Source organism: Photinus pyralis, unplaced genomic scaffold (genome assembly GCF_008802855.1).
Source record: "Photinus pyralis isolate 1611_PpyrPB1 unplaced genomic scaffold, Ppyr1.3 Ppyr1.4_LG1, whole genome shotgun sequence".
NCBI classification, from domain to species: Eukaryota; Metazoa; Arthropoda; class Insecta; order Coleoptera; family Lampyridae; genus Photinus; species Photinus pyralis.
This window is the reverse complement of record NW_022170249.1, coordinates 55,429,752-55,452,042: the sequence shown is the minus strand read 5'-3', so window position 1 is coordinate 55,452,042 and position 22,291 is coordinate 55,429,752. Positions and strand designations below refer to the sequence as shown.

Sequence of the window (22,291 nt, the reverse complement as noted above, 5' to 3'; positions counted from 1 at the left end):
AATATTGTAAGCTGTGCTTTCGGTCTTCCCTTTGGGAAACTCAAGCCCGCTGGCCAGAGACCAGAAGATGTAGTAGTTTTAACTATTGTAATTAATTAAGAATTACAATAGGCAACCCGGAGCCCTGCTTCCAATGTTTAATAACCCCAAAAAGGTGCTCGTCCAAGCACACGTCTGCTTAGACCGTGTTACTAGAGCCTCTTCCTAAGAGCTCCATTTAAAACTAGCTTCACCAGGTAGGACCAAGCGACATTACAATAAGATAATAATGGTCTTACAACAATGGTTTACGAAGTCAACGAAAATAATTACAAGCAAGCCATCCAGTCAATGTGCTAGAGAACCCAGGCAACGTCCACCAGGGAATTACTGTCAAATCGAACTTGCATAATTAATAAATGTAAAGCCATCAGGAAGCAGTCAGCTTACAGTCGCTGAAGCTTCTGAACCAGCACCTAAAACGGGGCTCGTGGGAGGTGAGAGAGATTAAAGACCCCAACGATGAGATGTTGAAAGAAGTCTAATTACACAAAACGAGGAGGTGTTTGAGAAGGGTGCTAAACAAGACCGGGCAAAGATAGTAGGTAAACGTCGGTGTCGTACTCCCCAGAGAGAAAATTATCGAGGTCAATCCGATAGATTTTAAAGTTATACAAAAAACCGGATGCTAAGTTAGGTGGCTTGGTCGGTAACAACTTTGGGCATGTAACAGCCAACTGTACCGAAAAAGACATTTTGCCCTCGATGTGTAGAAAAACACCGCCCAGAACTGTAAATCGGAGACCTTAGTCTGCATAAACTGTAAAGCTCTGAGGGTCAACGATACTGCCCATGCCGCCATAGAGGGCTGTTGCCCGGTGTATCAAAAGCGCATCCAATTAGCCACCGAGGTGCGTTTTAAAATTTCGCACAATTCAAAAGCGTCGATACTCCTATCTTAGTCCAGGAGCAGGTGCCTAATATTAAGCACCGATTCGTATTCTGGACAATGCAAAATACGCCATACATTACTATAAACTGTACGGTGATCAAAATCGGTCATCATGAGGGTGGCATAATAATTTATATTTATTTTATTTTGCCCCAACCTACTATTATTTGATTCGCCGATTTTGTAATTCTTTTCTCTATCGAATGTAAAAATCCAACATGGCGTCCATAAGAAATGTAAATGTGAATTTGCTCGAAACCCACAAATCATAAAAGTTTTTCTTGGCACCATCAGATAGACGAGAAAAATCATTAAGAGTTTGTTAAAATTATTTTTTGATATCTTTGAAAATACATGAACGCCAGCCCGTTCTCGAAAATGATGTTTTTCGTTTTGTTGGTCTTAATTAAAAAGAAATGGAAAATTAATCAGCATAAAATTTTGCATAACTTTCCCATTTAAGTGACTTTGTAACTCTTACATTTTACGAGATCCTCGGAATAGTGAAACCACTCACCCTGTACATTGTACAATAATTTTTTTTTTAATTTCTGTAAGACAATAATTTTTATGCCAAATTTGCCGCCCCCTAAAAATAAAATTGCCTGTATACTTTAGAGTTTCGGATAGGTAGACTAAAATATTAAATCAGACCAAAAGAATTAAAGATAATTTAGCAACGTTTTGGGTGTCCCTACCTTTGTTGTCTTATATAATTTATACGAGATCTAAAAGCATACAAAATATTGTTATGTTTATCAGGACGACGTCGTACCGTGAAGCTATAAATGTTCCAGATTTACTATTCTTATTCAAATGGTGAACTTTTATTTACCCCTTTGTTCGTGAGAAAACTTCTGAAGGCTTTCGGCTTTCGAGTAAATTCTTCCTTGATTGTTATTCTTTTGTGATTACTTTTCGTATTGTTATTCGAATATAAATATTTATCAACCTGTAAACCGCTTTCTTAATTGCATCAGACGCGTTTTGCTCGCTTCACATAATCGTTCTTTGTAAATCTGATATTCGAAATTTGTGCGTGGATTAATTTTCGAAATTTGTATCAAAAGAGTAAGTGAACACTTTGGAAACGAAATGCGACAAAATCTTGTAGACATACGACGGAAGAGGCATTCGATTGCGTTTAAAGAATCAAATATACCTCGAGAGACATCCGTGGAATAAAAAGAAAGGAATTTCACTAAATTTGTGTACATTTCTTTGCACTAAGTTCGCGTTTCTTTTGCCGCAGCTCACGTCCTCAGATCATTTGCAGCCGTAATTCTTGCTGTCTTCCTGTTTCTTTGAATTTCGTTTTGTACACTAAATCGACACAGTCTAAATATGAAAATGTGGGCCGCTGGGCTTTAATATTCTTGAGGGAACAAAAACTATATAGTTTAATCCAGTGTTACTTAAAAATAAATGTTTTGGGTAAATTTACGAAAGTTTGTCACAAACTAATTGAGAAATGTCACGTTTTATTAACGTTTGAAGGAAAATAGTATTATTAGCATTTTTCTCAGTTTTAGAATTTTTAACCGAACTTCAAAGTATCTTGGGATCTATTCCATCAAAACAGATGCATATTTTTTTCTAAACAAAAGTAAAATGTAAGTACTTCCATTTTTATGAGTAGAATTTTCTGTCGGATTAACTCTGTTATCGCACTAGAAGCAAAAATATTACAAAAGCTCAAAAATTGTGAGGTTTTTTGGGCCCCCCGAATTAGTCACAACGAAATTTTGTTGGAAAAATGGGACGTAGTACTACTGTATCTTCTTTCTAGCGTCGTTGTTGCTCCAAGAACCCCTTCAGTTCTGGACAGCAACAAGACAACACTTGTACACTCAATCGCCACTCCTACTTTCGCCTTTGGCTGCTTGAGTTTTGTTTCCATGGTTCTTCGGCTTCTTACCTTGGTTCGCTTTCGACTTCTGCACTGCTGCCGTAGATTTGACCTCGTCTGCTTTTGTCGTCAGTTCGTATAACTTGGTTTCACGACTTAAACTTTCTTGAATTTCTAATGTTCTAATGAAAATTTCATATTTGACCCTTGGGAAACCCTTCAGGATAAAAAATGAGAAAGCACATTCTTCAAACGTCATATCGCAACCTAGGATCTTGCGGTAGGGGTGAAGAATTTTTGAAGTGCACTCCTCCTTGATGTCTAGGCACGTTTGAAACTCTGCGAACTACCGACCGACAACTTTAGGGACGAGTTTAGCGACATCTGGGCGCCATTCCCGAGCTTGGATGTATTAACGTGGTGATTTTTCACTTGTTTCCTATCTTCTTCTATAGTTTTGGTTTGATCGTTTTTAAATTTGTGCCGTAATTTTGTTTTTTTTAGCACCACCAGAACCCTGAGCAAAATCACAAATGATTAGTTAAAATTATTTTTTGACAAATAATTCAACGCTAGTGCATTCACGAAAATGACATTTTTCGCTTTTTCGTCATAACTTCGCTATTCGTAGAGCTATGAAAAATGTGAAAGGTAAAATTAATCAGTATAAAATAAATAAAATAAATTCCTAAGGTTTCCGAGATTCGCAATAAGTAAAAATGAAAAGAAAAACGCACCCTGTATATGTGTAATATGACGGAAATTAATATAAGGTTTTAACAATGTCATACGTGATGGGTTTCGTATAAATAATGTCGCTAACTCACTCTACTGGAGTATTCGGAATTATTTTACATGGTAGTTGGTCCAAAGGAAACTGATGACTGACACACAATCCCTTAATTCTCAAAATAATAAATGAAACAGTGAAGTTAAATAATCCGAACTCACCGCAGGTAAATATTTCTATTTATTCAAGTGAGAAATGTTCGCTTAACTTTTGATTAAGTTAATTTTGTCGTCAGGCTGACATTTAATTAAGACGTGTACGCGTGAGATATTCATTTCAAAAGTGTTTTTAGAGCCGCGTAATTTTTATTTGAGAATATTACTAAAGCGAAGTCTACAAGAACGATAAATGTGATTAAATTTCAGGACAGTCCCATCTTCTTCTGCCACTTTAAAGTGTTCACAGTAACGAGCATATCCGAATGTAATTATGTTTAATATACGTTAGTGACACCTGATCCCTTTTGTATTGTACTTTCGTAATAGAAGATACTTTTCTTGGAAATTTGAAAACGAGGCATTCCACTTAATCCCTCATAGCAACGGTTTTATTTCGCATACCTTCAAACTGAGACACCGCATTTAAATAATTTAAGAAGAATGTTTTGAAAGGTAAATCTCAAAACGACTTAGGGCCTCTTTGCAAACTTCTTTTAAATATAAATCAAGGCAATTGTATTAACAATGATCTCCAAAAAAGTTATCTGTTGGTCAACTTTAACAGAAGATAGTAAAATTGGTTCTAGGTAAAACGTAAATTGAAAACAGGAATCCTGCGTTTCAATGCTCGCCGTTGTTGCTCACGCTTTTCAACATTCCAACAAGCTTTGTTCTTTAACTCACCAAACGCGAGGCAACAAGAACACTTCTAAAAGAGCCTAGAATTACCAAACACGCCTTTAGCTTTAGCTTTTTGGTGCTGAAACCAATGCCTCCACTGTTGACTTTATCTACACAATTTTGTATTTTTTATGACGTACACGCAGCCGATCAGTTACAAAGGTAACTGAAATAAATCACGTGACACTCAAACGAACTATTAATAGGAGTTTATCCTAGAGTTTATCCAACTCTAAATAAATCGAAATGAGTTCTTTAATATTAGTAACTTTTTTTCATTTACCGCACATTACTAAGAAATGTCTGCATATACACCCGCGTTGTTTTCAATACGCTTTGTAGACTTCAGAGAGAATATGGGGAGGTAGATTTTTAATGAAAACTGATTTTTTGTACGGTGAAAACGTGCGGAAAACTATGAGAGCTGCTACCCATTACAATAAAACCGAAAGTATCTCGCATTACTGTTTTTGATAACAACTTTTTTGGAGTAGCTTGTTTTATAAACGCTTTGAGTTTGTATCTGAGGTTTTGTTTTAATTTTACATTCAATGAAAGGGAAGTCCAGAATTTTACATTGTTTAGTTTATCACATCGAACAACGCTCCTTTTTATTTCCATTTAGAGGTAGTTTATTTGGAATGGTGTAATGTAATATTCTACAACATTTTCGGCAGCAAATCTCATAATAAACACAACTTGTATTACCTTTATTAATAACAGATAATAAAAAATGCACTAAGGATATCTAGTATTTATTTTCACATCTTCTGTTAAGGTCGAAACTGTACCAATTATATATTGCATCGAAGGCTTTTTTAATGAATTTCATAATCCGTTCTATGCTATATAGGGGTTTCATTTGGAAAACACCAATAAATTCTACATCATTTGTTACTTGGAAAAAAATTGCACAAGCACGTTGATGTAGACAGCGAGGGGGGCGTTTTGATTCTGTTCTGACAATCCATCTCATTTTTTCAATTGTGTCAAATTTTCTTTTAATGCTGTTTGTTTATGTATTTTGTTTCACAGCTATTCTGCTAGTACGGACCTAATAACCGACGTTTGCTTGGTACCTCTCGAGTCTCGAGTATTCAATGAAACTCAACCCATTTAGGAAACCATAAGTATGTTATGGAAATTAGTTCGTTTAAAACTTTACGCGTGGCTTATTCAATGATCGGCTACAGCATTAATGGTCCCTGGTTCGAAATCCAGGTTCCAGGTTTCCCCTCATTTACAGATGAAACTAATTTATTTCACAAAAGTCTCAAAGAAAAACAGGCACTCAGGGCCAACAAACATGTTCCACGCAACAAGCGACCGATAAACAAATAATTTAAGAAAATCTTAATTACTTACCATAAAGTGGCAATAATCCTAAATCTCGGATCAATTGCGATTCTCAAACAAACAGACGCACACACAGTGACAAACAGATGACACTAGACGGAACTTCTCTTGTTTGATTGCACTCAAACTTCGATTTAGCCGACACGGAGTTCGATGTAATTGCGTTCAATCTCCAAAAATATCTACATATTACGTTAAAATAAAAATTGAGGTGCTCATACAGGGTGTCGCATCATTACTGCAGGTGCCGATGCCAAATAAAACGCTGGGATGGCGTCGTTTACACAACAATACAAATCAAAAAGTCAATACAACAAGTAGGCGATGTAGACAGTGCAGTGATTAGTAGATTATGTTCAATTCAAAAATGCAAAATGAATTTTATATGCGGTAAGTTATTTACAGATCTCGTAAAATGGTGTGCCAAAATTTATACTTCCAATAACGTCGCTGTATGAATATGTGCACGAGCATGTAAGTGTTTTAACGTAAAGGCAATAATTCTGTTAGTTACCATGTAAGTGTCTGGTAATTTTATTTTAAAACGTGCCCGTATATTTAGTAGAAATATAAATCACTTCCACATTTTAATATAGCTTACATTGCAGCGAGTGTACGCAACGTGCATGCTGAAGAAGTATGCACTATCTCTTTTTATTGTATCCCTCTAACAACAAAAGTCACTTAAAAAGTAGAAGTGAGAGGCAAAAGCGCACATAAAATTTTATTGCAGTAGGTGCAAAAGACAGGAAATGAGAACTTCGCGAGTCACATAAACGCATCGTCCTTTACCCACTTACCCTACAGGTTAAATATGAAAAGAAGTAAAAAATAAAACGCAAATAAAAAATAACCGAAATGGAAAAGGATACGGCAACGCGACAACATAAAAACACTGCAAATGTGAGCTATAAAAATTGAAATTATGGATCGAAGAAATCATTATCGAAGCTCTAGCGAGAAATATGTTTCATTTTTGCCCCGAGCGATACTTTGCTGTATAAAAAGGGATAGGGACGTAGTAGGTATAATAATAATAATGGAGTAAATTTTGCCTGCAGGATACGATCATTCCCAGTAATATCTGTACTATCGTACGAAAGGACTTCTTTAGGATAAAAATGCTGGAATAACTCCTTCTTTTTGTTACTAAATTTGATTTTAACTTTACGTTCTTACTAAACCTTTAACACTTATTCATGCTACTCCTTTTAGTACCTACTGAAGGTTTTTACCTGTGACGCTCGAAAGGCTTTATTGGTTTTCAGATTGTACCTACAAAGATGGTCATGAGTACATATTTGTCAACGAATGCACTCAACAGTTCATTTATTAATTATTTGTATTGCGTGGAATTTGTAAAGGAAAATTCAAGTTAAAAATGGAGAGGAGTCGATCCCATTAGTTTTCCCGCAATAATTAAAATAATTTCGTGTCATGCTAGCCGGGATTTACCAATTTACTCTCTTATACAAAAAACTGGCATTGAATAAGAAGAGGAAGTCCTTTCGACGAGTAAGAACCATCGTGATAGACAATGCGATCGCTATGTAATGTAAACAACAGGAGCCCTTCCCCCCTCCGCCCGATGCCTCCGTACCTTCTCGAGGCCATGTAATATGGAGTGCCATTAAAGAAACCACAGGAGGAAGTACGGGAGCCCCGTCTCCCGGCCATAGGCAATCAGATGTACAACTACAAAGCTGGATTCGGACATTAGCAACAGATATTTACAATTCAAGAGTAAAGCGAGTTTATATTTTAATAATTTTATTAAATGCAGCATACTTCATATACTATAAAAGACGTTACCAATATCGACGCACTTGCTAAAGGAACAATGGATTTTATAGTTAACATCAATTAACAAACGAGTTTAAATGAAACGATAAAAAATGTGAGTAAAATCTCCTTTTTGCCACTTGCAGGCATACCTAATTAGAGCCAACTGTTATTTTTCCGTCAACACATGATTCCAACTACACCTCGTCTACTATAAAGACAGTCTTAGGTAGCCGCCCACTGCAAAACTTATGTCTTTTTCTTGCCATGGGCTAGATAGAGATGAAAATCTAATTGCAAATTTGTGTACACCTCACAGGCGATCAGTTTTGCGGTGGGCAATAGTATATTTTATGAAAAATAATAATTACCCTATTTTTCCTTTATGTAGGGCGTTCAAAAAGTAAACTATTTGTTATATTTTATTTTTTTCAGATATGTGAAGGGTTTTGGACTTTTGACCAATGCACAACAAAATTCATGTTTATTTTGTATGCTCACATAGGTATGTACATATAATCCGGTACGCGTCAACTCGCCAAGGCGACTCGCCACCGGACCACTTGCCAACGGGACAACTCGCCAACGCGACAACCCGCCAACGGGACAACTCGCCACCGCGACAACTCGCCAATGCGACAACTCGCCAACGGACGACTCGCCAACGGACGACTCGCCACTGTGACAACTCGCCAACGAAATATTTTTCCCTGTTTAATGTGTCGTTCAAATAACGATGTGATTGTCAAATTTTCTTTTCAAATAATAATTTGCAGAAGATGTCGTTATATCAAAATACAGTAATAGAAACAGGTATAGGCGGTTGGGTCTTCATTCAAATATTGAGTACAATTTTTCGATTAACTTTTTTTTACAAAATTAGGGAAATTGACTATTGCATTTGTGGGATGCATTTGTATGACACATTAAACAAGGAAAAATATTTCGTTGGCGAGTTGTCGCAGTGGCGAGTCGTCCGTTGGCGAGTTGTCGCATTGGCGAGTTGTCCCGGTGGCGAGTTGTCCCGTTGGCGAGTTGTCGCGTTGGCGAGTTGTCCCGTTGGCGAGTTGTCGCCTTGGCGAGTTGTCCCATTGGCTAGTCGGTCGGTGGCGAGTGGTCCGGTGGCGAGTCGCCCTTGGCGAGTTGACCGTGTCCCATATAATCTTAGTCACCATCTTCTAGAAGAAGGATAGTTGTATTAGTGCTGGAATACGTCAATAGTAGCCATTTTTGATTTTACACATACGATTATTGTACTACTCGTTCTTTAACTGAAAAAAATTAATCTAACCTAGTGCCTCATCCCAATATGAATCTTAAAATACCTATAAGGGCAAAACTTTTTGTAATATATAGCAATAACTTGTACAGTTCAGGTCTCATGGTGCATTTATATGTATATGGTTGTTATAAAGTAATGGAACAAGGATCTCCTCTTGAAACGGTTCGAACTTTGAGTTAAAGTTTGGAGGACTACAATGAGACATTGTTACGCATGTTCCAGACAGAAAAAGAAATCTCTTTATTACCCCAAGTTTGAGGGCGGTTATTTAAAAAAATTCAAGGCGGCCGACCGTCGCGCTGAAAATTGGGATAACTAAGAAGTTTCTTTTTCATTCCGAAATTCATTTAATTCCTCCGCACCAATGAATATCTCGAACCGTTTCAGCAGGAGAGCGTTGTTCCATTACTCTATACTTTATAGCAACCCTGTATACTACCATAGGTACTATAACATGCATAACACAATACTGGGAAAGTGAAGCGATACAACCTTAACATCATCTAAGGAATAAATACAGTATATTTGTGCTTAAATAAAGTTGAACGTGTTAATAAGGATTAAATGCTCTCGCTAGTTCTGTCATATCAATCTCGCTTTAAATATTCTCATACGGCATACGTACGTTATAGCTTTAAACTCTCTTGATACCCTTTAAAAACGTATAGTAGGAATATGCACCTTTTAATAACACAGAATCCATGCGTTATATGTTAATCATAAGTTAAATTACTTACAGTAACAAAGGTACAGATTGAAAGCCGTGTAAACTTTCCAACAGTAAATACTACTGAGTGTTGGTAACGTCCAATGAGAATTATCAGAGCTTTTTGGAATTTTAGATCGGTTCCTATAAAGTCAACGTCGTAGTAAGAATAAACCAGCTTTTCACTTTCGGTTACAACTTTTTGGGCAAGATAACAATCCCCAAAAGGAAATAATGGCGATTACGGATAAATAAAGATAGAAAATTCCCTCTTCTGCGTTCAATTGTGAATTCTATGGATCAAAACTTTATAATTATTCTTTGATATGTGTCCACCTGCCTCGATTACCACAGCAAAAGAAATGCACATTAGAACCGACATGCTTGCGAAACTGGCTAAAATGCATTTGTTGAAAACCATTTCTACTAAACCGCAAAGTGTATTTAAGGAAACATGGTAGGAAACCACTCTCCCCAACTGCCTCTGCAAGTATCGCCACGGGATACTCTCATTGGGTACGTTGGGATGTTCAGTGCCGTTTTGACTACAAAAATCGTCTCTGCCCAAGTTCACCATATTTTTTAGCTCCATTCTTAAACTTGTAAAGTAGAACTTGATTTGTAACAGAATGCATAATTTTAATGCATCCAGCACTACGTATTCGTATGCCATGGCGTAATACACTGCTACTTCAAAGATGAAACAACCAGTCCAGGTATAATTTACTGCCCAGCTTGGTAAGGAATTAAATGGCATGACGGAATTTTGTCCATAAAAGTACCAACTAAGAATGCCTGTGCCAACACATATTGTTGGTATAACGGCTGATATATAGGCCTGTGTGTAAAAAAAGTTTCATTTTTACATAAAATCTAAACCTATTACAGCTTAGAAATAGACACGAACTGGATCGACATCTGCCATTGATGTAGTCTTACAACATAAATTTACTGAATTCGAAAAACAAAGAACAGTTAAAGCTTTACCATCTGATGAATATATCAAAGTAAACCGTGTGTCTGTTCCAGTTAGTACCTATATTACCTATTCTTGGTAACATATCGTACCACTCTATCAGAAGTTTTGTTTAGTTCCGCCTGAGCTTTATCTGCCATTCTTATTCCAATAGTCGGAAAGGTTTCCAAGTGATCAAGTAGTTTTGCGAGATTAGTTCTTTGCGACCTTACCATGGTAATACGTGAAATACCTAGAAAGGTAAACATATTAAAGACATCCAATGTACGTAACTCAATGTACAAAAACTCACAAGTTAGCATTGCAAGAGCATACAGGATGTTCTTGTTACTAATATTTTCTGCACTCCACAATGCAAGAAACACAAATGCACAAAAAAGAAAATATCCAAATCCAACAACACAAAGAGCAATTTTGTCAAGCTTGTCTACTTTTTGGCAGACGTTAAAACCTATTAGTCTCAAAAGGAGTCTCATTTTTGAGAAATACTTCACGCTTTGAGAATTGTTGCTCATTGCACTAGACGCGTTACATCGAACAGCGGCACATTGGTAATGAACAGTTATATTTGAACCATAAGCCATGAGGATGATGCATATTGTCCGAAATTAAATATTTATAGCTAATTTTCTTTGTGAAAAATCGATTCATCTAGAATAAAAGGTAGCATTAGAAAAGCCATGCATATAGAATGCACTTTATGATATTGATAATAGTAGAGAAAATTAGACAGTCGGTTTTTCTTAAATGTGAACTTACAATGCAATTATCCCTATGTACAATTTAAAAAAACATCAACCTAATACATAATTTAGTGCTTTTAGATTGCCAGTACTGCATGATGAATTAGATGGAAGTTGATTGGGCGATTTTTGCACTTAAAAACAAACACAAGCGTGTGATGTTACAGTATCTGGCGATTTGAAATTAGAACCGTTCTCGCTTTTATGCATTTGATTTATGAAGAGAAACACAAGTTACGCCAATGGAATTGGTCACCGCGCGTCTTAACAATTCGAATTGTACAAGGACGTCGTAAGTGATTGCGCTTCATGATTTTCAAGCTGGCGATGTGTTAGTCGACGCAGCACTATTATTAGTTAGGTGGTTTGGAGTGCGTGCGTTTATTCAAGACACTTAAGGTAAAGTTTACTTTTACTTTTCTTTGTAAATTTATCATAAAATAAGCAGGTTGTTGGGCATTTGTTTTATATTGTTTTTTTTTTAATAATGATTTTATCTCGGATATTATGGTGCTCCAGTTTCGTTTCGTTTTTACTGCTTTCTAGACTTTGGTTTTTTTGTCCTTATTAAATGTATTTACAAATATGTTTAAAGCGAAGTTCAACTTCAGTACTGGAAATATAACAAAAAGAAAAAGAAACTATTGTAACGAAGTTGGTCTTCCACTTAACCTGTTACATTCGCTATATTACATAACAGAGTTTTGTTTCTGAAGATGCCTTTCACATTCGCGATAGCAACTTTCTTATTCTAGATAGAGCACCCTGTATTTTATTGCATTTTCGAAATCTACATGCAAGTCATTTCGTTTGATACCACATTTCTCTATAGCATCAAAGGTTTTCAAGTTATTCAATATTTTGACTGCTTTTTTTAGGGCCCTGTACCTATGACTCCATTAACTTGAATTTCAAAAAATCTTTCAAAAGTAACAATACTGACTTGATGCTACATGAGAATTATTTAAATTTTGGTCGCGCTTCTACAGGGTTTTAAAACTAATGGTCAATTTTAATTTTAACCTTTAAAGGTTGATTTTTTCAAATACAAGTTTTATTTTTTTGCACTTTCAAATGTCGAAAAAAATTCTGCATCGATCATTGATCACATTCCCTATACCTATCTATTATATGATTCTCGTTTTATTTCAGATTTTTTAAAACCGTGACCGTTATGTAATGGTATATTTGATTTTAGACAAAGGTGCTACCTTAACTGCTTCCTCTTTATTGTAGTACTTATAATTTGTACCTTTAACTGAACAAAAAAATTAATCTAACCTAGTACCTTATTACATATTTGCACTTAGGATGATGAACAGTGTAGTTGAAGAATCTTAAAATATAAACTGATACTGCAAAGATTATTGCAGCGAACATTCCAGAAATTTCCATAGTCATCGGCAATAAAGACCGAAGACGGATGTGACGTAATATTTCCGAGAAGTATGACGTGCCTTTTAGAATAATCCGGATGCGCTCCAGAACATGTGGGAAAGAGAGGGCGTAAATTAATTGTAATAAATAACCCACGTAATTAAATTTCGGTTACATTATTTTTATTGACAAAACTTTTTGTAATATATTGCAATCACTTATTCAGTTCAGTTCTCATGGTGTCATAAAGTAATAGCACAAGGATCTCCTGCTGAAACGCTTCGAAATATTGATTTGCAGTTTGGAGGATTTCAATGAGAAATGTTTCGGAAGGAAAAAGAAGTTTCTTCATTACCCCAATGTTTAGGCAAATCAATATCTCGAACCGTTTCGGCAATAAAGCCTTGTTCCATTATTTTATAGCAACCCTGTATAATACTACTATACTATAACGTGCATAAAGCCATACTTTTCTTTAAGGAAAAGTGAAGCGAATTAACATCATCTAAGGAATAATTATACAGTACATTTGTGCTTATATAAAATTAACTACACTGTTTATAAGGAATAGCAATAGATGCTCTAGCTAGTGACAACTGTGATATCAATGTCTCCCTAAATACTCTCATGTTCTGCTCACATAAATTATATGCACGAATCCTAAAAGCATTAAACTCTCTTGATACCTTTTAAAAACATATAGTAGGAATATACGCCTTTTATAATCTGAAATAAAATACACACGTTACGTTAATTATAAGTTAAATTACTTACAGTAATAAAGGTACAGATTGAAAGCCGTGTGAACTTTCCAACAGTAAATACTACTGAGTGTTGGTAACGTCCAATGAGAATTATCAGAGCTTTTTGGAATTTTAGATCGGTTCCTATAAAGTCCATGTCGTAGTAAGAATAAACCAGCTTTTCACTTTCGGTTGTAACTTTTTGCGCGAGGTAACAATCGCCAAATGGAAATATGGCAATTACGAATAGCAGATAAAAATAGAAAATTCCCTCCTCTGCCTTCATTTGTAAATTCTATGGATACGAAAGTGGTGATTACAAAATTGGTTTGATGAAGGTTTCCGTTTTTATATATTAGTTGTAATATTGAAAAAAGTTACCTTGGGGTGGTTGCTAATATACAGTCAGTTTTTTTAAGACTGGGTATAGGATTTTACATGTTAATTTTTCAGCCTCCTGTTACCTTTCATTTTTGTGAAAATTAGAAAGCCTAGCCCTGTTACTGTTATTTAATTTAATATTAACGTTTTCTAGTCATTTACTTCATTTTTTGGAGTAATACTCTGTATAAAGCGAAATTGTGGAATGAAAATAACTCTCTTCCTGAAACAACTGCGCTATTGAGATCACATAACACTCACGGCACTGTACAGTACAAAACATTAATTCCCTAGCAGATCCCCAAATACCACATCTACATAATAACCACCAAATAATCCAAATTAAACATTAGACCACATTAAATCATAGATAAAAACAAAATTTCACTATTCCATTCGAAAATGCCGGCCCGTGTGGCGCAGTTCAGTCAAAGCTAGACTGTGGTGCTAAGGGTCCCTGGTTCGAATCCGGGTTCGGGCATGGATATTTGTAAATGTATAGTGGGTTGGGTTGGTAGAGCAGCCTTGGCTGAAACCCGGCCCACTCAAAAATAAGGGCAAAATAAAATAATAAAAAAATCAATTGACGGTATGACATAATATAAAAACACTAAAATTACTCATGACATGACAAACTGTTTAACAAGCCTGGATATAGTAGACGCCGAAATCTGTAGCTTTTAGAAATAAAATTGTATAGTATTAGTAGGGTAACTTTTTTCAATACTCGTATAACATAATTACTATTAGATATGTGTCCACCTACCTGGATTATCCTAGCCAAAGAAATGCACAGTAAAACCGACATGTTTGCGAAACTGGTTAAAATACATCTGTTGAAAGCATTTCTACTAAATCGCAAAGTGTATTTAAACAAACGTGGTAGGAAACCACTCTCCCCAACTGCCTCTGTAGGTAACGCCACGGGATACTCCCATTGGGTACTTTGGAAAGTTCAGTGCCGTTTTGGTCACAAAATTCGTCTTTGGCCAAGTTCACAATATTTTTCAGCTCCGTTCTTAAACTTTTAAAGTAGAACTTGATTTGTAACAGAATGCATAATTTTAATGCATCCAGTACTACGTATTCGGTTGCCATGACCCAATACACTGTTATTTCAAAGATGAAACAACCAGTCCAGCTATAATTTACTGCCCAGCTTGGTAAGGAGTTAAATGGCATAACGTAGTCTTGTCCATAAAAATACCAAGTAAGAATACCTCCTCCAGCACATGTTGTTGGTATAACGGCTGATATATTGGACTGTGTGTAAAAAAGTTTACTTTTTATATAAAATCTAAACTTATTACAGCTTAGAAATAGACACAAACTGGATCGACATCTGCCACTGATGTAATTACAATATAAATTTGCTGAATTACCAAAAGCACAAAACAACGAAAGCTTTACCATTTGAAGTAAATATAGCAAAGTAATACCGTGTGTTCGTTCCAGTTAGTATAGAATTCTTGGTAACATATCGTACCACTGCAATTTTTTTTAGTTCCACCTGAACGTTATCTGGCATTCTTATTCCAATAGTCGGAAAGGTTTCCAAGTGATCGAGTAGTTTTGCGAGATTAGTTCTTTGCAACCTTGCCATAGTAATACGTGAAATACCTAGAAAGGTTAAGATATCAAGGACGTTGCACGTAACTCAATGTTAAAGAACTCACAAGTTAGTATTGCAATACCATACATGATGTCATTATTAGTAATATTATCTGCACTCCACAATGCAAGAAGCACCAAGGCGCAAAAAAGAAAATAACCAAACCCAACCACACGAATAGCAATTTTGTCTAGTATGTCTACTTTTTGGTACACGTTGAAACCTATTATTCTCAACATGAGTATCATTTTTGAGAAATTCTTTACCCCTTGAGAATTGTTGCTCATTGTATTAGACGCGTTACATGTAACAGCGGCGCGTTGGTAGTGAATAGTTATATTTGAACTACATGCGATGAGAATGGTGCATATTGCCCGTAATTAAATATTTAGGGCTAATTTTCCCTGTGAAAAATCGATTCAAATGAGGCCTGGAAGGTACAATTAGGAAATGCAAATAGAATGCATATGCGATATTGATAATAGTCGAGAAAGTTACACAGTGACTTTTTGTTAAAAGTGAACTTACAATGCAGCTATCCCCATGTACACTTAGCCTTTCTAATACCGGGTGGAGTCAAAAAAGACCACAACTTTACTGTCTCTATTAAATTATATTAATAATGTTATTAAAATGTAACTCCGCTTTTTTACATTGTTTCTTGCAGTTATAGGTAATAAATAAAAAAACCTGAATTATCTTTTTTTACTATTCAAGATATTTTCAAAAATGGCCTATCGAGTCTTATTTGACCCCCACCTGGTAACAAGGCTACAAATTAAGCCACAATACTTTTTTGTGATATATTGGGATTTGATTTATCTTATTGTGGATTAAAATCCCACTCAAAAATAAAGGCAAAATAAAATAATAAATTATCTCCTCAGTAATTTATTGAATGAGCTTTTGCATTCTTGAGACTGCAATTGTATTTAATTATGGGACGTATTGAGCACTATAATCGCCCCTAATTGAGTATATATTACATAATTGTGTCACATCCTGTTCTGTTGCAACTAGTGGTTGATTTGTGGGGGATATGGGTGAGCTTTTTTCACCTTCACTATGAGGATCTCGTAAACCGCAAGAGGTTGAAAGCCGCTTAAATGGGAAAAGATATGTAGAATTTTACGTTGATTAATTTGCCCATTGAAAGTTTCTTGTAGCTCTATGCAAATAGCGAAGATACGGTTAAAAAAAGGTCATTTTTGAGAATGCGCTGCCGTTCACTTATTTTCAAAGATATCTAAAAATAATTTTAACAAACCCTACTAAAATAAAATTTTTATGACCTGTGGGTTTCGAGTGAATCACATCAATTTTCTTATTTTTTATGGGCTCGAATATGGATTTTTATGTCTATCGATAGATAAACAAATTGCAAAACCGGTGATACTATACACAGCGAGATACACAGCATTTAATCTGGGAATTAATCTAATTCATTTTTGCTTGGAAGTTCACAATGTATTTCTTAAGGTAATAATTCCATACAAGACAAAAATTAGTTATTTATTAATAAATAAGGGAAAAATGTATTAGATTTTAGCTCGAGGTTATGTTGTCTCCCGACGCGAAGCGGAAAAAACCCCCCAACTTTTACAAATCCAAGGCGTTAATAGTTTTAAAAAAGTGTCGAGGTTGATAGTAAATTACCTATACTTAGTTATTTATAGTAGGTATACTCTATCCTATTGCAGTGTCGCAGGTAGGTATAGGTACACTACAAAATCGCGTGCCCGTTACATCTATTATTTGACACCAATTATAGGTGCGAGGCATTTATTGTCAGGAAACTTTTGTTCAATGTTAGATTGATACAAATACCATTTGTTTTATCTTGATAGTTCGCCACGTTACTATTATACCAAATCAATTATGAGGTAAGGTATCGATCAAATTTGATATTTATTAATTAAAATAGAAATTGTACGAGATTCAATTATCCCTCAGCTCTCTCCAATCGTATAATGCTCCGTTTGGAGTTTGTGGAGTGAACACGGTTTCATGGTACAAATATTTACACTTTATTTGCGGCGGTTTTCTTAACTTGCTCGCAATTACTCGTTATTTTGGTAAAGGTTTCCTAACAAACTGAACGTAGGTACGCCATTTTGCCGTGGATGTTTCCCTTTACGAAATAACAATAAATTTTTCAGGTTCGTGCCGGTGTGAAAAATCTTCCTTTTTCTCTCTTCAAAGTACTTAGGACTTACCTTCTGTACCTCTTTAACCCGCTAGCTCAGATAATAAAATGGGTGCAAATAGGAAGATAATTCGTTCTATTCTAGCTCACGGTATAAAATTCATTAATCATAAAAACGTAACCAAAATTTGGAAGAATGTTATTTTGACGTTACTACTCTCATATGCTTCCGAGATTGGTATGTAAATGCAACAATTTGGGTTTCCTTTAAACGCAAACTTCTTGACCTCCTTGAGAAATTACAGAGAATTAACATTAATTATCTTTAATACCTTTATTTGAAAGTCAATGGATTCAAAACATATAAATATCTCCGCCCTTAAAAGAACGGTAAAGCTTAATAATCAAAAATAACGGACATTTCCTTTAACTAGTACCTTAATCAAATTTAACTGTTATAGGTACAATCCCCTAAAATACATAAAACCCCAAAAGTCAAATATAAAATTGTTCAGATCGATCCAAAATACGCAAACTTCACGATTTAATCAAGTTTATCAAATATAAAACTGCAAATTCTACCTTAATTCGTCTCGGTAATGGCGTTGCTTCTTATCTAATCGCCTTACATCCGCTGGGAACAGGTTGGTGACCTCGCATTCCAGGCGTTTGGTTTTGTCGTTACAGGAAATCAAACTGGTGGTGGTGGACTGCCAAATTTCCCCAAATCTAATCTTCTCAATGTGGAAATACCCAAAAATACTTGCTGGCTTTGCAAGCAAAACGCAAAGCTAACTTAAACAAGCGCTGGCGGAAAACAATACGCCGGCGGGAAAAACTAACGCTGCATAGGCTCTTCTTCCAGGCTGGGAAACAAACTACGTTGGCACGCAGACCCCAAATTCCACTCTTAGATAACGATGTGGGCGTAAAATATCTCGATAACTTTATTTACGCTATATCAATCTTAAAACGTTCGGCGACGTCACACTACCACTTTTGATTTTTTGTTGCGTATTCAAATCGTAGTACGCTAACTGCGTATACCGCGTACTTCAATTTTCCAGACACTAATCACCACCTTCTCTACTCGATGGTTGAACGCCGACTACTTGCACTTTTTTACTCCGCATAAAAATTCCCCTCGCACCGTATTAATTGCATTCATATCAAAATGAAACAAAAGCACTTTAAAAATAGAATCTGTCCTTTGCACTTTATATCTAAGTTACATTGTAATCAAAAAATTCTTTCTAGGACGTAAAGAATGTGTAAATTTGGTTTTAAAAACTCCAACCCATTACATATTTTAGAAGCGTTTGATAAGAGAGAAGGTGGAGGCTATCTTTAAAGATTTTGCCAAAGTCCACCATACGCAATACATACCTAATGTGTTGCTCTACCTATGCATTGACCCCAGGCCAAAAAGGACCAAGCACAAAACACTACAATACCTACCTAGCTCTTCAATTTTACCTTCTTTCCGGCACAGATCCTCACCCCGGTACAGAAGAATGATTCAATTCTGACCTCGATTACTTTCTTAACTCCCAGTGGGCAAGCTCTAAATCTTCAAATTCCAAACGAACTTTAACAAAGTTTTGACCAACACTCAAAATAAACTTTGAGAAGAATCCAATAAAATTAATCGTGATTTGAACATGAAAGTTCTTTGGTCGTTATTCTATTATCGTCCTCGTATTTTGTTGATCGATAATGGCCGTTTTTAACTCTTGGAGGGGGTTTGACTTTCTTGTATACACTTACGCTTTAAATAACTCCAAAGAAATAAGTCCAACGGGGTCAAATCGCACTATCATGGGGGCCAGTTGATGTCAATTTTTTGGGAGATATGTGTCCACGGAACTTCTCGTGCAGAATCGGACCGGACGACCATGTGTTTCCGATGTTATATACACCACGGTATGCAGTCAAACTGAACTTAGACAACCCCAATTCGCTTGAAGCTGGAGTGCGAGAGCGGCTCACTAGTGATAAAGATGCACCTACTATCAATGACACCTTTGAACCGAGAAAGTTCACAACCAATCAAGAAGATATCTGATTTGAAGAAAATTTGAGTGTCAACAAGCTTTGTGACCTAAAGAAGAAAAATGGTTGCAAGTTTTTGACTTTAGAAACAATAGAATATATCAAGAGATTTTTCAATAATGCCATCAAGCAGAACAAAGGGGATGTGAAGAAGGTGAAGGCAGCATTGGTGAATGTTTCAGCACAATACTTTTGATTAGCGAAACGCGTGTGGAGATTGGTGCAAAGCGAAAGCAGATCCAGCCAAATACAAGATGTAGGTACTTGCGAATAAAAGCTTACCTCAATGTAGCTCCTTTTCCACTCCAAATTGGCCGAGAGGATGGGAAGTCTTGCAAATTTTGAATTTAATTAAAATGCAGTTGGACGCAGTAATTTTCATTCTCACATATTTAAAAAAACACTATAATAATATAATCGCTATAAAAATGAAAAGATTCTGAATAATAACGTTTTTTTTGTTTAAATGTTGAACTGTTCTTTTTGTGATTCTTTGCATGCGCGCCATGTTTTAACATAACACTTCTATTCAATGACACGTATTCATTAGAAATGTTCAGATATTCATGTTAATGTAAAGATTGTTTTTCTATTTCGATTTTTAAATGTTCTTATTAACGCACTGTTTTCCGCTCAAAACAGTGCGTTAATGAGACCTATTAACGCACCGTTTTTAAGTTGGTATTAAAGAGGAAAACCTAAATTCACTACCCTATTTGACATTCGATTGTATTTATTTACAAATTAGGGTTATGTTTTGATATACAGAAAGACAAGATTCCCTTTCTATTTGATTAAAAGCGAGACATGTAAGGCTGATAAAGTGTTAATCAAATTACAAGAAGAACAATATGAAAAAACCGCCTAATTACTTTCTCCCAAAACTCAAAAGGGAATTAAATATTACGGTATGTAGCGTAAGAACCGAGATATCAACAATGTGGGGCTTTGAGGTAAATTTTTACATTAATGATTAATGCCTCTTTTTGTAGCACGTTCAACATCTACGTGCAATCTGTGACCAATGATTACTAGTACGAATAGTGTACCTATCTTCCAAAAAAGACCTACAGGTTATAAAGGAGATTTCGAATGGGGAAAGGATGACAACGAGGATACTTTCGGAACACATTAAACAATATTTTAAAGAAGCAGCTTATTGCTTTTAGCACTTGTTCTGCATTATTAATATCGTGAGCCTGATTTGTGTAGTATCGTTATGCTCCTAAGAGGAAGTGACAATCCGAAGCCGAACCCGTCGTAATGAGTGACACCTATCACGTAACAACAACCCACTAAGGACCGATCCGTTAGTGACCGTTAATGGCAAATCGCGAAAAGAAACCTTTGTTTTTCTTTTTATGTCAGTCACCAATATAAGTAGAAGCAGTGTCATACGAGCGAAATCTGTTAGCTGTTAGCTTTGTCGTTAATCGACAGTGACACACCTGAATTTCACATAACTTATATAAAAGGACGAAGGACTGTATTTTGCCTTTATGAATGGTTCCACAGTTAATGTACTAATTTCTGAAGTTTATTAATTAAAACAAAATTGATGAGGGTGTATTTAAATAAGTGAAATATTTGGGACGTCGTACTGCCAACTTAATACAACCTGCACTAATACAACTTCTATATCAAAATTCCCTAGTTACAAAAAGTTACTATAACATCATTTTGATAAAAATTTCTCGAAAATATCTTCTCAATAGAAAAAATAGTATAAGAAACTGGTTTCATAAGACGCCCCATCGCACTCGTTCATTAGAAAACTCGCCTCGTTTTCTAAACTCGTGCGTTAAACGCGCCACTTATGAAACTTGTTTCTTAATATACTACGTTTAACTAACCTGTAAAATAAAAATGCATCAATTACTACATACTAGTGTGTTAAGGTGCTAGCAAAGGTTGATGATGGTAATCGGAGCAATGTGCCTCTTCGGATGTCCTCGTTATGTCTGTACCCTTAGATTACATTTGCAGTTAAAAGCAGACTATCGTTTTTAAAAATTAAACAATGTTTTTAGACCCTATCAATTAAGCGTAACTAATTAGTATTACCAGTAACAACGTAACAAAATCAAATGCATACATTCGCTGGTCTAAATAAAACAAATGGAAAATTATTGGAACCAAAAAAGCTCGATTAACAACTGGATTATATACCTCCATGAGGGCAGCGCTGATCGCATTAAACACAGTTCACTGCGTTCTCCCTCACATTTCTGAGAGATGATTAAATTTTTACTATGAAACGTTCCCTAGTGCACCGCCCGCGTCATGCATACATCTATTTTTTTTGCAGTTGTACTAAAGAGTTGTCGCATTAATCGCTGTTAATAAGCACACAAATGATTTATGAGTTTTGAAACGAGCTTCCATTAATTCCATCATTTAAAAATGCGGAACTCTCATAGAAGGTTATGAATTGTTACACTGAAAGCTTTTAATACATTACGAGAGGCTGTTTCATTTCACATCCAGAAGGGTGTAATTCTTAACCTTATGGAACTGGCGCAGTTTAATGCGGAACGTGAAAAAAATAATTATTTCGTCCATTAATAATAGCTGTTTTTCGTTTATTAAAACTTGTATCGCCCTGTCGCCGTACGCTGTTTTATGACGCGTGGAAACTAAAATGATGACACTGTTTAAATAAAAAAATGTCTCTCGCGTAAGGGCTTTAATCAACTATCTCGGAGGCGAAAACTGATAGTAAATCA

The 22,291-nt window shown here is 35.7% G+C and overlaps 1 protein-coding gene across 1 annotated transcript; it reads right to left on the bottom strand.

Annotated features, from left to right (window-relative positions):
- Window positions 1–13,245: 13,245 nt before the first annotated feature.
- Window positions 13,246–14,643, bottom strand: LOC116168284. Its single transcript, XM_031484019.1, has 3 exons — window positions 14,522–14,643; window positions 13,406–13,669; window positions 13,246–13,357 (listed from the first exon to the last, which is right to left on the bottom strand). Exons 1-3 carry the CDS (start codon window positions 14,561–14,563, stop codon window positions 13,301–13,303), a joined length of 363 nt encoding a protein of 120 aa, XP_031339879.1. The 5' UTR covers window positions 14,564–14,643; the 3' UTR covers window positions 13,246–13,300.
- Between the last annotated feature and the right edge of the window lie 7,648 nt (window positions 14,644–22,291).

Bases quoted from the DNA above. Each gene is read 5' to 3' on its own strand.
- LOC116168284 (XM_031484019.1), bottom strand. From the start codon at position 14,563: ATGTCGGTTTTACTGTGCATTTCTTTGGCTAGGATAATCCAG. The intron at 13,670-14,521 runs GTAGGTGGACAC...TCGTATCCATAG, and splicing joins CTTTGGCTAGGATAATCCAG to AATTTACAAATGAAGGCAGA. The intron at 13,358-13,405 runs GTAAGTAATTTA...ATTTTATTTCAG, and splicing joins CAATCTGTACCTTTATTACT to ATTATAAAAGGCGTATATTC.